The following is a 17,700-nucleotide window of genomic DNA, read 5'->3' as shown; positions in this document are numbered from 1 at the left end:
ACAGCGTGTCTTACACGAGTGATGGACTCATGAACAAATTTCATGCCATCACAAACAACCAGATTAATGATCTGAGCCACACAACGCATATGCAAGTAACGACAATTAAGAACTCCAGTTTTCCATTCATTAATCTTTCTTTTCATGTATGCAATGGCAATGTCATTGGAGCTGGCATTATCGACAGTGATAGCCAAAATATTATCAATCTCCCACTCAAGCAAACATTTCTCTATCATTTTACCAACTTCCTCACCCTTATGACTTGTAACGGAACAAAAGTTGAGAATTTTTTTTTGAAGTTTCCAATCATTATCAATAAAATGTGCAGTCAAACACATGTAATTAATTTGTTGTATAGAAGTCCAAGCATCAGTAGTCAAACAGACCCTCGAATTACAATTTTTAAGGACACTTTTAAGCCTTTTCTTCTCAACCAAATACATCTCAAAGCAATCTCTTGCCACTGTTTGCCAAGAAGGCACTTGAAATCTAGGGTCCATCATATTACAAAAAAATCTAAAACCTTCGCCCTCAACAAACTTATAAGGAAGTTGATCAACAATCAACATGAAAGACAAGGCTTTCCTAAGTCCATCAGGGTCAAATTTATGATAAAACAATCCACTTGTGACTGCAGTTTTGGTAGGATCTACAAAAGATAGCAAACCTTGCTTAGTTTTAGTAGAATTTGTTATCGTACACCCAACTAATCTAAGTTTAATTTTTTAGAGCAAATACCCATGGGTGTACGATACACGAGTATATATAATATAACAACCTCTCTAGTTTTAGAGTCATTAGGTGTATTAGATAAAGGACTAGTTCCATTTTTATTGGAATTGTAGACTTGTAGTTGTACTAGACTTTACAATACTTACAAGTGGCTCGAATGCTATATTCCGTCATTTCCATATCAAAGTGCTCCCATATCTCAGACTGATCTATCATCCTCTTTCGTTTGATTTTAGGTTTTTTCGAGGCAACGGATACTTTGTCTGGAGCACCAATTTTTCCATCTTCCATCCTAACAAGCTGCAATTAATTTGGAAAATGTCAATTAACAATAAATAAAATTCGAATAAATGAATAATGCAAGTGAATGAAAAGAGAATGTTGAATAAATTTACCGAGTATTTTACTATTCAGTGAGATGAAAACGGCAGTCAGACGAAGCAACAAAGAGACGAACCAGAGCAGCAGTGAGATGAAAGACTCAAAAGAGGGAAAATGTTATTGACAGGGAAAATGAAAGTTGAGTAAAAATGATGAGTGGAACGGCTGAAATGATTGAGGGTTTCCAGTGAATAGTAACGAGGGTCTGAGGGAGTTTGGGCAAATTTGGGCTATTGGGTTTGGACTTAATAATGTTATATGGGTCGAAGTTTATTATTATTATCACGAAGTATTTTTACTACCTCATATTCTTGTTACTCGTAACTTTTGCCATATTTGGATAGTTATTAGTTAACATTACTTGTAATTTTTTTCTTTCCTTTTATGATAAGTTTTTAGGTTTAAATTTACCATTTTACCCTTATATTTTTTTAAATCAATCTTATTTATGTACAACTAGGTGGTGCTGGTGGTGGTGGGTTATTTATTTTAAATTTGGTTGATTTTTTTTCTTTTAGTCGGATTAATATTTAAGTATATACTCTTATCTTTCAATAAACATGATTAGGATATTTTGCCTAGGAGTCCGCAATTCCTATGAAAGTTGCATGTAACAAGAATCGAATGCAATATATATATAGAGTAAGGCTGGAAAATGCTACACATACAATGGTTGTATGTGGGCCACCCACATACAACCATTGTTGGCAGCCTTTAATTGGTTTGCATTTTAGAGCCCACCTTTTTTCCCTCTTATTTTTTTCCTCCCTTTTTGATGTGGCATACATACAATGGTATTGTATGTGTAGCATCACTCAGTAAGGCTCATGTAAGAACCCTCCTCTATACAAGAACCCAAGCTTATATAAAAACTAATCTTAGGCTTTTACTAGTTTAAATCTAACCATCTAAAATGATCCTTTAGTAATGATATTTTTGTAATTTTGAGGAGTTCAAATTTGAACATAGAAAAAAAATTAGAATATACGAAAAGTTTTAGAACATAAAGCAGATAAGATTAAGAACATAAGTAGGAAAAATTTAGAACATAAACAGAAAAAACATAAGAAAAAAGAATTTAGAAGATCGCAAAAATTTAGAACATAAGCAAATAAAAATTTTAGGGCATAAGAAAAATAATTTAGAACATAAGTTGAAAAAAAAAATTATAGCACTAGAAAAGATTTATAACATAAGCCGAAAAAATAATTTAGAATATAGGAAAAAATTTAGAACATAAGCTAAAAAAATAATTTAGAACATAACAACAAATTTTGAACATATTCTTAGTGTAGTTTTTTCTGCCAATTTTTTTTGTTCTTTAGCATTTCAATTGATATAAATACAACTAAATTACTTGAAATATTTTTTATATAGTATTAATACAAAAAATAATTATTGAAAATTAACCTAACCTAGTTTATCATAATTTGTATTTATCCAAACAATTTAAACCACTTGAACCAAATGACCCAAAAAAACCCGAAATTTGACCCGATCCCGACCTGTTGACCCAAATTGACAGGTCTAAAAAAAACCGATTAATTATGATCATGTAAGATGCAACTCATATCACTCATATGTATGGTTGTAGTTGCTTATGCCTCTATGGATTAGTCAAAAAGTGTGTACTAACTAATGACACTTTCTAAACACGAAATTTATCAGGAAATAGGTGTGTTCCTTCATCAGCTATGTTTTACACTTTCTTCATTAGAAAATACTGAGTGTCTCATGCAACTTCAGACTTAAATATGATAATTTTACCCGATAGTATGTATTTTAGTAGTAGCTCATTAAATATGAATTAATTATCAAATTTATGATTACCCAATGAAGACTTGAACTAGAACTATTAAAGGCTAAAGTCAAGATAACGATGATTTGATCAAATCTTTTACACAGACTGTAGAGAGCAAAGTTCACAGAATTTTTGAACAAGCAAATCAATAACTTGACAGTTTACCTTAAACATGTTATTATATGATTGTTTAACAATATGAGATTGTACTAGTCATTATTTTCTGAGTTTCTTTTAAATGATCACCAAACACTTATAAGAAGAGAATTCCAAATGCACATTAAGTTCCAAACGCATATAACAAAGTTAATTTACAAACTAAATGTCAAAAACTAACAAGAGGGAGAAATAAGGATAAGGATGAACCCCATTTCCTTTGATCATTTTGTTCATCTTCATCATCATCACCTACAGTTTGAAGGGAGGGTGGTAGTGAAACTTGATTGACATAATCAGTGAAAGCACAAGCATTGTCATCAGGGTCGCTCCACTTTCTTTTCAGCTTCAACTGGTTCTGATTACATTCTTGAAGTTCAGCATGATCCCGTATAAAATCAGATAGGAGACGCGCATCCTCAGAGTAGTTGCGCTGTAAGAGCTCCCACAACTCCGGGTTGTCAGACCTTGAGGGGAGTGAAAGTAAACTAGACGATGAGCCATCACAAAGAAGGTGGTGGGACAATGGCACCCTCTTCAGCTTTAAACAACCTCCTATGATGAGATACCTTAGAGAAGTGCAGAGGAGTAGCCCTCTATGTATGCTGCTCAGATTCGGTAGCCTCAGTAATTTTAGCCTCCATAAATTAGGGAGAGCAAGTACAGATTTGGGTGCTCCGAATATTTGCTCTATCTTCGGGCAATCCACTAATTCAAGCTGTTGCAAAGAAGTACAGAGGTGCAGGTCCTTATAAATGCTTCCCAACTTTGGTAAATTTCCCAAACTTATTTCCTGCAATCTGAAGAGAGCAGAGATAAGGTTGGGTTGTGGATTGCAAGCATTCATGGGATCAACTACTAGTGTCTCTGTCTCACTCTGTGAAGTTGTAGATGATGAGCTACTGCTGCCACTGCTCTCGAATATCTCTTCCAACTCTTCGCAGTCCCACACACAAAGCTTTTCTAGCGAAGTACAGAGATGCAGGTTCATGTAAAGTCTTCGTAACTTTGGTAGAAAACCTATGTTTAAATAAACCAAATTAGGAAGAGCAAGAACAGAGTTGGATTCAAATATCTCCTCTAACTCCTCACAATTTGACACCACAAAATATTCCAGATTTGGAAGAGAAAGCTGCTTCTCCATGAGGGGAAAGATGACTTTTATTTTTGGACAAAATTCTATTACTAGACGGCGAAGCTTGGAAAAAGAGCATCCTCCGAATTCTATTATCCCTCTCAAATCAGGCAGATCATAAAGATTCATATCCCCTGCAATTAATGATGATGGTGATGATATGTACTTTAACCCTTTGCAAGAACTTACAGACAATACCCTCAAGTCTATTGCCACACCCAAGGTAGGAAAAACATCTCCCAGATTTCTTTTGTTCACATTACATTCAAGTATCTCCAGCTTTTCGATTGTTGTTGGGAGCAAATAAGTGGTTTTGTCATCTACTATTTCTGCCCCAGCTACAAACACTATATTCTCATCCACCCAAAATTTTTTATGGTTCCAATCCTTCAAACAACCATAAAAATAAGTGGTTTTGAACAATTTCGGGTCATGAAGACAGAATCTGTAGCAACTTAATGATGAAGGTAAAGATTGAATAAGCTTATTAAAGCGAGTGCTGTCAGATATATCCCATGGCCAATAGCTTACCTTTTCTAGACATTTCGATCTTTCTATCCCCATTGGCGCTTCTTCAAGCTTTATATCATATTTTAGATCCAGTACCCTCAATTTTGAAAGCTTTGCTAAAGATGGAACATATGTTAGCTCGTCACACGAATCAAGTAGAAGAGCCCTTAGATTTTCCAAATCAGAAACACTATCTGGTAACCTCTGAATATTAGTTCTAGATAAATTAAGAACTGTGAGGGCTGGCATGTGCAGAAAGAATGATTTTGGGATCACTGTCAGAGGATTTCTATTGAGCTTGAGCAATGTAAGATTTGGTGTCAGAGGTGCCACACCACATGGAATGTCACTGATATCATTCCAACTTAATGAAACTTTCACTAAGTCTTTGCTCCACTGCTCCTCTTCTGGTACTTCCTGCAGTCGAAGTCCTGATTTTGTCATGAAACAAGGATATCCTTTTGTGATCATAATACCCAGATCTCTCATCAAATCATGCATCTTAACACCTTCATTACCACCATAATCAGTGCATACTTCCAACAAGCATGAGTTTATCAGTTTATTCAAGATTGTATGGCCCTTGTTCAGCTGCTTTGATCTGCTCCCTACATCATCCAGCAATCCTTCCATAATCCATTCATCTATTACCTCCTCCCTTTTTATCTTCTTGTCTTCAGGATAAAGTATGCAACTTAAGAAGCAATTCTGCAGCCTTTGGTCATTAAGGCGATTGTAACTGTACTTCAATACTGAAAACACGTATTCTTCCATGTCACTCTGCTCACAAGAAGATTGTCTCAGCTCATTTAGAGCATCATTCCATACACGGACATCAACCACCTCAGTCATACTGCGAGCCATTGTAGCAATTGCAAGTGGCAAACCACCACACTCTTTGGCTATTGATCTTGCGATTCCTTTTACTTCTTCTGTAAGTGTGTTGTAATGTCCAAGCTTGTCAACAAACAAGTTCCAAGCCTCACCTTCCGGCAGAACTTTTGCCTTGATGGTAAAGTCTTTGCATCCCATTTCTTGACACAATTTAGATGAACGACTGCTTAAAATGATCTTGCAACAGCTGTCTTTAAGAGGAAATTCGATATCCTTTCCCAAGAATGGATTCCATTTCCACATGTCATCTAAGAAAAGTACTGTCGGGCTCATTTTGGATAATCGTTCGTGTAAAATAGCTGCTCTCTTCCTATCATCACCTTCTCCAGAGAGGTCCACACCAAGCTCTTTAGCAATTTCATTTCTCAGTTTGTGCTCATCACAACTTTGCGTGACAGATACCCAATAAGGACGTCCAAAGGTGTCCTGTTTCAGGAGCTCATTATATATCCATCTCAACATAGTAGTTTTCCCTACACCACCCATCCCATACACACCAACAATGCAGCTTTTATTAGTTTTCAACCATTCAAGAATAGTTGCAGTATTCGATGCAAACATTTTCCCTGCTGGATTCTTTGACGGGAGCAGAAATTTTATTGGGCTATGATCAGGCAATACATATCCATGCGGAAAGTGACCCGTCTGTAACAATTCATCAACTTGTGAAGTGAAGTTTTCTATGCTCTGATCATCTGTTGCTATGTTTTGAACCTCGTCTCTAATTTTATCTACAGCTGTTAACCAGTGTTGAACCTCCAGCCTTCGCTTTTTTTTTGGCTGAATCTCATCGTGCTCAACTTCTTTACAAACATCAAGGGCTCGAGAAAATAGTCTATTTGTTTTGAATTTCAGAGCCCACTTCTTATGACAGACAGAAGAATCATTAGATAATAGCCAATCCGAGTGACATATGGGCTGGGAACTGGAAGCTGAAGAAGACCCTTGCTCGTGATCATAAATCACCATGCTTTCATGAGTTGTTTTTCTTTTCTTGTTTCCTGGCTGATCGTCATCATGCTCAAGCTCTTTATCAATTCCCCCAGGTTCTTGAGCAGAGTTACTGAACAGCAAACTAACAACCCAACTTATAAATTTGCTGATTCCCATGAAATTGCTGAGGATTTGCTTGCAGTGGCACTCTCTACCTTCTTCGGCTTCTTTCTAGCAGTGCTAGAGTGAGAAAGAGTCAAAATCAGTAATCAAAACATCTTTGAAAGAGAGCCATGTGTAATAACTTGGCTTATAACTCTTTTAACTATGAAAGTTTCACCATTAAAAACACACATCAGATCATGCACTTGATGGTTGAACATTAAGAATAAAACTTCAAAGCAACTAATTAAGATCATAAGGTTCACAGTTTATGAAAAATTCTCACAGAAGGAAATGTAAATGTAGGTATAATGTTGTAGGGAAATAATTGCACAATTTCTCAGTCATTACTTCTAGTGAACTATGATTACTATTATATTCACAGATTCCATTATATTTCAAGATGACACAAAATATCATTAAGACCAATGACAAATCAATTGGAGTTTATCAGAGAAATACCAATCATAGTCGCTAGTTCGCTACCCCGAGAAGATCAAATAAAAGTTTAGAGGAAGGATAATGTAATTTCTCAGGACATGAAGCAACTTTAAGAAGAAAATGGCGACTAAAATAGGATACAGAAAAAGGAATTACTAGTAAATGGTGTACCTCTAGCTGTCTTGACCTTTTTTACATTTTTAAGCAAATCCGAATAAACTACTGTAACCATGCTTTAAAAACGGGCTAAAGTTACATTGAAGTCATGCCTCAGGATCAGCTCTGGATATTACAGTACAAAATGGAACGTGATGAATAGCCTTATATATGAGAAATCAGGCAATCAGTAAGTAATAGATTGAGTGTTTTAAACAAAATTATCCAACTATATCTCAGCCATTTTGAGTATGGAGCAAAAGAAAATGGAAATGCGAAAACACAAATTGATTTTACTGTGATTACTGAAAGATATTGCTTTACAGTTGAAACCACACTGATGAAATCATGAAATGAAACTTAAAAACCCCGCCAAATAAGACTTCAGAGGGGTGAAATAATCTCCCCTGCCTAATCTTCTGAATGTACTAATCCTTTTTTCTTTTCTTTAACTATATCAGTATAATTAAACAATTCCTCACTCCTTATCGTCTAGTGAACTATGATTACAAATATTGTCATGATTGGCATATTGTGCTTTTGACAATGAAAAGTTTCAAGTGAACTTTTTTGGTTCATTCCAAAGAATTAATTGACAGTGGGAATAACACAATTAGATCAATGACTTAATGGTCACTTAAAATATAATAAGTACACCCTCTGCTTTAGGATTTTTTTTTTTGTATGGAGATGTACATTCAGACGCCTATGTACAAAATCACTGTAGCATCAAACAAGGAGACCTTTGATGTAAAAACTATGATGTGCTACAAGTGATTTAGTTTAGGTTTCTAGCTTACCCCTTAATAATCAAAGGGAAATTCCCTGTTTCTCACGGTGAGAAACGAAATTTGTTTCTCATGGTGGCACTTTCGTGAATAAATCAACAACTTTTTCAGTATTGTGGGCTCCACAGTTAAAAAAGTTGAATAAAGTTGTTGGTTTATTTACGAAAATGCCATGTGAGAAACGAAATTTGTTTCTCATCATGAGAAACTGGGGTATCCTCATAATCAAATCAAAGATTCCATGTTTATTTCAAGTATGACACAAAAGAACAACATAGGACCAAAATGTCTAATCGATTGGAGTTTAACAGAGCAATACCAATCATAGATGCTTCAATAATATAAGTTATCAAATTTTGGGAACATTGAATAAAGGGAGTATATTGTTTACTTCTGGTTGTCTGAACTTTTTCTCAATTTTAAGCAAATCCTATTTATCTGTAAATGAGTCTTAGAAGACGGACTTTAATCAGAATGAAGCTGTGCTTCAATCACAGCTTCCATAATATACAGTAGAAAACAAAACTGGGTGAATAACCAAGCAGAAGCAAAAACCAGAAAATATTTTCAATATTTAACAAATATTATCCAACTGAATCTCAGCCATTTTAAGAGAACAGAAATGCGGAAACATAAAATCTATATTTTACTAGACAGATTAGGAAGAACATACCTTAACCAAAGGGTATTGCTGAGCTAGAAAGATTAGTACTGATGAACTAGAAAGATGAAAGTAAATACAAGTAACAGTGAATGTTATTAACACATAAATAGGCAAAACGCAGTAAACATTAGTGTCAAAAAGTGGATTAGTGATTGCATTTCCTTGAATTTATGATGAAACTTCTTAGTAATCGACTAATCGCTTAGAAAAATTGTTCATCCTTTGCTTTCCGACTTTTGAGTCTTTTTTAAATTTTATTTTATTGACAGTGCTACTTTAGTCTTGTCATTTTATTCATCCCTCATTATTATTAGACAGTGCTGCACTCACTTGTAAAAGTGTAAAAGTGTGTCAAAAAGAAATGTGAAAGTTTACTTGTATATAAATTGTTTTGAATAGTTTTTTACATTTTCAGTACAGGATGGACTTGTGTATAATAACAGTTATAGTTGGTACAGGTACAGCCAAGAGCACCTTACAAATAGGATAGCTTTGTTGTGTTTATATTATGTTTTCTGTTGAAGTATTGATATGATTTGAGAATACATACGTACAATGCAATCGTCTCTTTGTACATTCCATTCCAATCCCCATGATAAATAAATAAATCAAATGACTTAAAATTTTCAAAACCTCTTCATGAAAGTATAGGATTAAGGTTTTATATATATATATATATATATATATATATATATATATATATATATATGAAGTATATGCATTAAGTTATACAAAGTACTTTGTATGAAATAAAACAATGAGAGAAAATAATGATCAAGAATTATACATAGACTCACTGCATGAAATAAGGAGAAGAGAATAAATCATAAGTAAGGTGCTGGAAGATATTCCCAAGCACATTTTGTTCGAATTTTGATGGGGTTGTACTTTTCACTTCTCCACGGCCAGTTAAGTTATACAAAATTCAAACAATAAGAGGAAAAAAAATAATGATCAAGACTAATAGATAGATTTGTTGCATGAAATAAGGTGAAGAGAACAAAACAGAAATTCCCAAGCATGTCTACAATTGGCTACTAGTTGACAATCGCAACACAAATGTTCTCCAATAAGGGTTTATTATATTAAATATATTGCTTAGACATTTAGAGATAGTGGAGGAGGATCAACATAGAAGTTTGGCTAGTTTACACCAAGCATTATAACTAAAAGGTCAATTTGTTCTTATATAATACTATTTGATCAAAAATTTCGAACCAATTAATGTTGGTATCCCAATTCATCCTAATGGCGACAAACTCATCTACACCACACGGTGTCCAACTGTGTGCCAAAGAATGAGTTCCCAAGAAACAGTTGAGCTGCAATCTTTATCAGATAATGAAGCTGACTAAATGTTCCAGCAAGGGTTGCATATAAGGGAGTAAAGAGTGTATGACACCGAGGAAATGGAAGGCATAACCTATCTTACCAGACAAAATTGTAGGAATGTACCTGGCAGAATCAAGGAAATAGCAAATATGCTGAAAAGAGAACAAGAGTACACGACATCTATGTATGGAGGAACACTTCAAATGAATTGTCAAAGCATCTACATGCCTCAGGTTTCTTGATGTATAAATCAGTACTATTCTAAGTTTGGTAGAGTTAACTAGAGAGTGAAAATATCTTCACTAGTTTATTTAAACAAGGTTGTTAAAAAAGAAGAGCTTGTGTACTACTTACTTTCTCAGTTTTTTGAATTAGAGCTGCTCTTTGGTATAATGAATGATATCGGAATCTATTCAGTACTTCATTAACTCCATGAATCACATTATCATCAAATGCATACTAGAAGAGAAGTATAAATACAGATTGATTCACCTGCATTTGTTTTGTGAAGTCGAGTCAGTTGTTTGTTGTTAAGAAGTATGTAGACCTTAAGAGTCAGGACTTATGAATTGGCATATAATAAGCCACAGAAAATCATATGTGCAACAACAATATCTCAATGAAAAGTCATCAGAACAAAGAACTGAATCATGACATTCAGAACAATATACTGGTAACTAAGGTACTAATTGAGAAGAACGACAGACCAATAACAAATTAAGCAGCTTTAGGAGAAAGGGTGAAGTGAAATGTACAACCCCATCAAAATTCAAACAAAATGTGCTTGCTCTCCCACAACTCGACAAGTCCGCAATCTCATTGATGAAATTGTTTAGTAATTCAGCCAACACGAACTTAGAGTCGACCTTCACAATCATCATCGAGAACATCGAGTATTGGCTCGAGTATATTACTGAAATAAAGCTCCAATTCTGTGTACAAGAACAACAGACCTTCACAACCAGCACCAATAAGACTACAATATAGAAGGGTGACTTCATTAGTCAAAGGTTGACTATTTGGTCAAGGTAACCATCCATTAATCATAAAAGTCATATATTTAATATTTCCTCTTGTTGGGAATTAACAGTTGCAAAATTTGATTAAGTATACTAGTGATTAAGGGCCTGTTCATATTTACTTATTTTCAGTTCAGTTCAGTTCAACTCCAATCAGTTTAGTTCAGTTTTATGCATTTTAATTTTTCAGTTCAGTTCAATTCAGCTCCAATCAGTTCAATTCAGTTCAGCTCCAATCAGTTCAGTTCAGCAAATATGAACAGGCCCTAAGTTGGGATTTCCACAAAACTAATTTCAAAACTAAACTGAATGACAAAATATGTGAATTAAATTATATGATAATTTAGTCATAGAATAATTAATAAAATAATCATGAATCATGATGCCATAGAACGCATCAATCATCAACGAAATCATAATTCAGTTATGTATTATAAACAGAAAATTGACATTTTTCATAGTAGTAAAACTAATTATTCATTAATATTAAAATCAATTTAGGAGAAAAAAGTGGGAGAATTACCTAGGTTTGTTGAGCTATGACATTGACCAAAATCTGATTGTCCGTTAACAGCGCCAAGAACACTATTTCACCGGAGGCCTACAAACTTCGCCCACGTAATATCAATTACTAGCTGAGAAATTAACAATTCTTTTGATTAAAGATTTGAGGTTGATAAGTTATTTTGGGGCAATTTTTCATGATTGAATTTTATTAAAATAAAATTTATACTTTAGGAGGAGCAATTTTTAATTACAACATGACATGCGTTCAATTTTAACATAGTGTCAAATAAACATGGGCCCGTGCCGCCGCGGGTCGTGCCGGGTACAAATTTTTGCCTAGACTCTAGGGTAGCTAGCTTCTCCTACACCCCCATGCTACTACGTCGTTTTATATTCAAGCCATAAATAATCATTCTGCAATTTTGTTTTTTTTTTCTTCATCTTTTTTCATTTTTGTTAACTTTCTATTCAAGCAACTATATAATGATTTTCTTAACCAAATTTCTATTTTATTTCTCTCTTTTTTTACTTATTTCATTTTCTCTCTCCTGCATTTTTTATTTTTCCCCCAATTTTTCTCTCTCTTCTTCCATGGAAATTTCTAGCTCAATTGTGTTTGATCGTGACTGTGATTCTAGCTTAATTGCTTTTGATCGTGATTGTGATTCTATTTTTCCTGCTGGAGTTGGTTTAGTCGACTCGTTTTCGCAACAATGTGAGTAATTTTTCCCTCAATCATTCGATTTTGATTATGCTCTGTTTTCGCATGTAATAGTTCGATTTTGATTTCATAATTTGATAATTGTATGAACTATAGTTTATATAATGCTCAATTATAATTTTTGGTTTTGTAGTTTTGCTTATTGTATGAATTAAAATCAAAATTATGGTCGATTATAATATTTGATTTCATTTTTATTTATGATTATTTTAATTTATAGTTTGTGATGTATTGTTGTGATTTTATTGTTTTTCTTTGTAATGTTGTTATTCGATTGATGTTTTTTCCAGTTTTCTGCATTTTAATGATTGTCTATAGTTTTATAAAATTTGGCATTCAATTAATGCTCATGTATGTTAGATTATATGTACATTTACGTTAACATAGGTGTAATTACTGTAATTTACATTTATCTATGTAATCATAAATGTTCATTTATATGTTTTATTATCATTTTGATATATGTTCATTTATGTAATGATAAATGATCATTAACAGTTTACATGTGGTTATTGTACATTATTGCTATTATTTGTGTTCATTTGTTACATTTTAATATTGCAGTGGAAAAAAAGAATGCTATTTTATTTGAGGAAGCAGCTAGTTCTGAATTTTATGGGAAACAATTTCCTTCTGAAGATGTGGCTTATGAAATGTTTAATGAATATGCATTTAGAAAGGGCTTCGGAATTAGAATTGGAAAAAGTAAGAGGCGAAGAGATGATTCATTCTCTATGAAAAGATTTATTTGTACAAATGAGGGTTTTAAAGATGATAAGTGCATGAATAATAGGCTGTATGAGAGACTTAACATAAGGACTAGTTGCTTAGCTTTTGTGCAGTTTAGTATTGACCGTTCAGGTGTATATACATGTACAAGACATGAGATGGTTCATAATCATGAAATGATTCCTGTTGACAAGAGACATTTAATAAGGTCTCAAAGGGATATTTCTAAGGAACATATTAATTTCATTTCTACACTTAGATTGAGTGGAGTTAAAGTTTCTGATTCTTTGAGAGCTTTGAAGAAGGAGGTTGGAGGGTCTCCTAACCTTTGTTTTACAGCTCCTGATGCTTATAATGCTATTTCTGTTGAAAAGAGAGCTAAACTTGAGGGAGGTGACAGCAATCAACTAATCAAATTTTTTGCTAAGAGACAAATTGATGAAGCAGATTTCTATTATGATTTTGAACAAGATGAAAATGGTGCATTGGTTAATTTCTTTTGGAGAGATGGAAGGATGATGAGAGATTATCATTACTTTGGTGATTTGTTAGTTTTTGATACTACTTATAGGACTAACAAATATGGTATGATTTGTGCTCCATTTGTGGGTATGAATCATCATGCAAATAATGTGATGTTTGGCATGGGATTTATACTTAATGAAAGAACAGAATCATTTGAGTGGTTATTTGATACTTTTCTAACTTCTATGGGAAGGAGAAGTCCTATTACTATTATGACTGATCAAGCTCAAGCAATTGCAGCTGGGATAAGAAATATTTTCCCCAAAGGTGTTCATCATAGATTATGTGTGTGGCATATTGAACAAAATTCTAAGAAACACATTGGGGCGTTGAGAGCTTTGGATGGTTTCACTGATTTATTTGGTTATTTACTGAAGTATTGTGAAACTCCACCAGAATTTGAGCATTATTGGAAAAGGTACTTCTGCTTTATACTTGTTTAGCTTCTTAAATAATTTTTACAGAAATGAACATTTAGTTTTTTATAAATGTTTATTTATAATGATCATAACTGTTATGCTTAATGATCATGTTTCATTTACAGAATGTTGTTGAAATATGACTGTGCAAATGTTGATTGGTTGAATGATTTGTATAAAATCAAAGAGGTGTGGTGTCCAGCTTTTTCAAAGAAATTTTGGTCAGGAGGTGTGCTTTCATCTCAACGTAGTGAGACAACTAACAAATCAGTTTCTCAAAGGCTTAACAAGACACAAGGTCTACGTGATTTCTATCAAGTGTTTCTCGATGTGGTTCAGGAGTGGAGAAGCAAAGAAAAAGGGAGAGATTATAATACAATCAGAGGTAATCGTCATTTGGCCTTTGCATATATTGGGATTCTTTGTTCATGCTAGATCATTGTATACTATTCAAGCTTATGTGCTTTTTGAGGAAGAGTTCATTAAGGGTACTGCTTGTGATCATAAGGATGCTGGTGTGAATTTTCCTGAATATTATTATCATTTGTGGAGACCTGGGAAAGATATGATCAAGCACGAGGTTGTTTTTAATAAAGAAACACATGCAATATGTTGTACATGCATGTTGTTTAGTGAAATGGGTTTGCTTTGTTGTCATGCTCTTCGAATTTATCATATGAATTGTGTTCATAAGATTCCAGATGACTATATATGTAAGAGGTGGACTAAGGCTGCTATGTGTAGTCATGGCCTTGATGAACCTACAATGAAAACCAATGTAGTATCTACAAGTGTTTGGAGGACACAAACACTAAGGAAATTTGTTAAGTTGGTAACAAGTTGTCAACACTCTTTGAATGCTAGAGCAGAGGTTGAATGTTATTTCAATCTTTTAAAAGAAAAGATTGAGAGTGTTACTGGTACTATTGATTTTAATGAACCGGTTGAAGGTATTGAAATTATTGATCATGAAGTTAAGAATCCGGCAAAATCAAGACCTATTAGAGAGAGGAATTATAGGCCTAAGAGTAATTTAGAGAAGGCTTATAACAAAGCCAGGGGTCAGTGGTTGAAGAAAAAGTCAGTATACACTCCTTATAAAAGATCTAAAGGTCAAGCAGTAGTTCAGGTAATAATGCACATTTATGTTTTTGTTATTGATCATTTATGTTCAAGAATTGAACATTTTTGTTTTGCCTTAGGAATTGGACGAGAATGGGTGTCCTATATCTTATGCTAATTCTTTGGCTGATCCTAATGAGTTAATTGTGATTGAAGATCCAAGTGCTCAGGTAAAAACTTATTTTCTTTTTTTTTTTATCTGTTTTTATCAAATTCTTTAGAATATAAAACATTTTTACATTTAATTTTTTTTCAAGGTTTGTAATAAAAAGACTGCCATTGTAGAAGATATCCCTTCAGATGATAGTGTTTCAAATGACTTTGAACAGGTATTATGTAAATGATTATGTATGTAATTGTAGTTGTTCATTTTAGTAGTTTAAGTTGTGATTATAATGTTTTTATAATTTTCATTTTATTATAGGAATATGGATATAGCTCTATACAATCAAACGTTACTGTTGATCCAGACATATCTTCTATTGTTAAGGTGAAATATTAATCATCTACCTTTTAATTTTATATAAGGTCATTATGAATTTTGAATTTGATCATTAATTATTTTAATTTTGATCATTAGGGTAAAACCGCTGCAATTGCTCATGATGTTGATAATGTTCCAACAAGTTCTCAATTGCCACCAAAGAAACCAAGAAATGTACAATTTCCCACAGTTGTGCATGCTCAAATCAATGCTCAAGCTCCTTCTAAAGTTTCTAGCATTGTTCAAAATCCTCCAAAAGCTCCAAGAAATGTTCAAGTTCGTTCTAGTGTTCCGAAGAAAGTTCAAGCTCCTTCTAATGTTCCAAGAAGTACTCAAGGCTGTTCTCGGAATGTTCAAGTTGATTCTAGTATTTCAAGAAATGTGCATGATGTTCCTAATGTTCCAAGAAGTACTCAAGGAAATTCAAGGAATGTGCAAGTTTCTCCTAGTGTTTCAAGGAATGTTCTACTTTCTCCTAGTGTTTCAATGAATGTTCAAGGATCTCCTACTGTTTCAAGAAGTACTCAAGGCGGTTCTCCACAGATTTCAACCAAATATGATAGGTTATTAGCGTTTTTTGATACTAGTGTGGCTAAGAGATTGGCTACAAATGGTAAATAAGAGAGTAAATCAATATGCAATTATGTTTTGGTGTTTAACTATCAACATTTTTAGTTGTCTCAACTTTATAGAGATTCAAGTGCTTTAAGTTTTTTATATTTTGATTTATTAAGTAATTTGAATCTTTTTTTTTTTCAAACTATTCTTAAATGTTCTATAAATGATAATTTTTTCTTTTGGAAGTGATCATATACTATTTTAAATAGTAAGAACCATTATTAAATTGGAATAATTATATTAGATGATTTAAAACTGGCAATTATAATGTAACACTTTACTATTTGTAAATATTAAAAAGATAATAAATTTTGTCTTTACTTGAACAACAACAAAAACTTATGTCCATACAAATACTGAAAGCAAGTATGATCATATATATGTCTATATATGAACATATTGTATTAAGCTTGTGCAAATCTTCTTGCTGCTCTTCTATTGTTCTGTGACTGCCTGTTTCTTTCATTCAGCATTAGTTCAGCAGTGTATTGTACTCTGAGCTTTCTGATTTGGTTCACCTGTTCCAAGAAAATAATTTATTATAAACATGAACATTAATGGGATATAAATGATCATTATGTATTATAAAGTGATCATGAAGTATATTTTTTTGTTTTGTTGAAATTTACTTACATTGTTTGGTTTTAGGTCACAAACCCATTCTTCATTGGGATCAGCAGTGAAAGTTTCCATATGTTTCATAATGTAAACTCCACAGTTGGTGTAATCTTCGTTGCTCCTCCACTTCATTTTTTGCAAAACCACCTTATATTTCTCAATAGAATCTGCATCTTCATACCCCAACCCTTTCAAATATTCTGCATATCCTTTTAACTGCAACATATACAGAAAAAAAATTCAAAGGATCATATTAATATTGATCATTTTAATTTTCAATATTGATCATTTTGTATAAACAAATTGATCATTTATATATCTATTAAACAATATACTTACCACCAATTGGGGTTGGTTTTCATACTTTGTTGCAATTGTTTGATGTTTTGGCAGTTTCCTGTTGTCAATTATATGCATTGTCTCATTGATATGATCAATGCATAGAAGATAGAAATGTGCATATATGGCCACTGGAAAAAAAATCTGTACATAGTACACAATATTATTATATATACACATTAATGTAAATGAACATATTATAATTCCATATTGTTCATTAATACCTGTTGATATCCAACTGCACTCTTGATTTTGTATAACCTCAATTCATTTGTTATTCTTTCTTTGAAGTATGCAATTCTAAGCTCCATTGATGATCCTTCAGGACACACTGTATTTGCATACATAATTTGCTGCAAATAATGCACAAGGATCATTTTAATATTCATAATGATCATCTAGTATAAGTGAATTGATCATTTTAGTACACCAATGTATACATGTGTAATTTCAATAAAGACTTACATGTGGAAATGTTGAAAAGTATAACTTGTTCTTTGACCTTTTTTGA

The 17,700-nt window shown here is 33.1% G+C and overlaps 1 protein-coding gene across 1 annotated transcript; it reads right to left on the bottom strand.

The window, feature by feature from the left end:
• Window positions 1-3,181: 3,181 nt before the first annotated feature.
• LOC145628125 (putative disease resistance protein At4g27220) lies at window positions 3,182-6,893 on the bottom strand. Its single transcript, XM_081680442.1, has one exon. The coding sequence runs from the start codon at window positions 6,720-6,722 to the stop codon at window positions 3,243-3,245; it is 3,480 nt and encodes a 1,159-aa protein (XP_081536568.1). The 5' UTR covers window positions 6,723-6,893; the 3' UTR covers window positions 3,182-3,242.
• Between the last annotated feature and the right edge of the window lie 10,807 nt (window positions 6,894-17,700).

Source organism: Chenopodium album, chromosome 4, assembly GCF_948465745.1.
Source record: "Chenopodium album chromosome 4, dcCheAlbu1.1, whole genome shotgun sequence".
NCBI lineage: Eukaryota > Viridiplantae > Streptophyta > Magnoliopsida > Caryophyllales > Amaranthaceae > Chenopodium > Chenopodium album.
The sequence above is the reverse complement of the archived record's forward strand: the minus strand, read 5'-3'. Positions and strand labels throughout refer to the sequence as shown.

Bases quoted from the DNA above. Each gene is read 5' to 3' on its own strand.
- LOC145628125 (XM_081680442.1), bottom strand. From the start codon at position 6,722: ATGGGAATCAGCAAATTTATAAGTTGGGTTGTTAGTTTGCTGTTCAGT.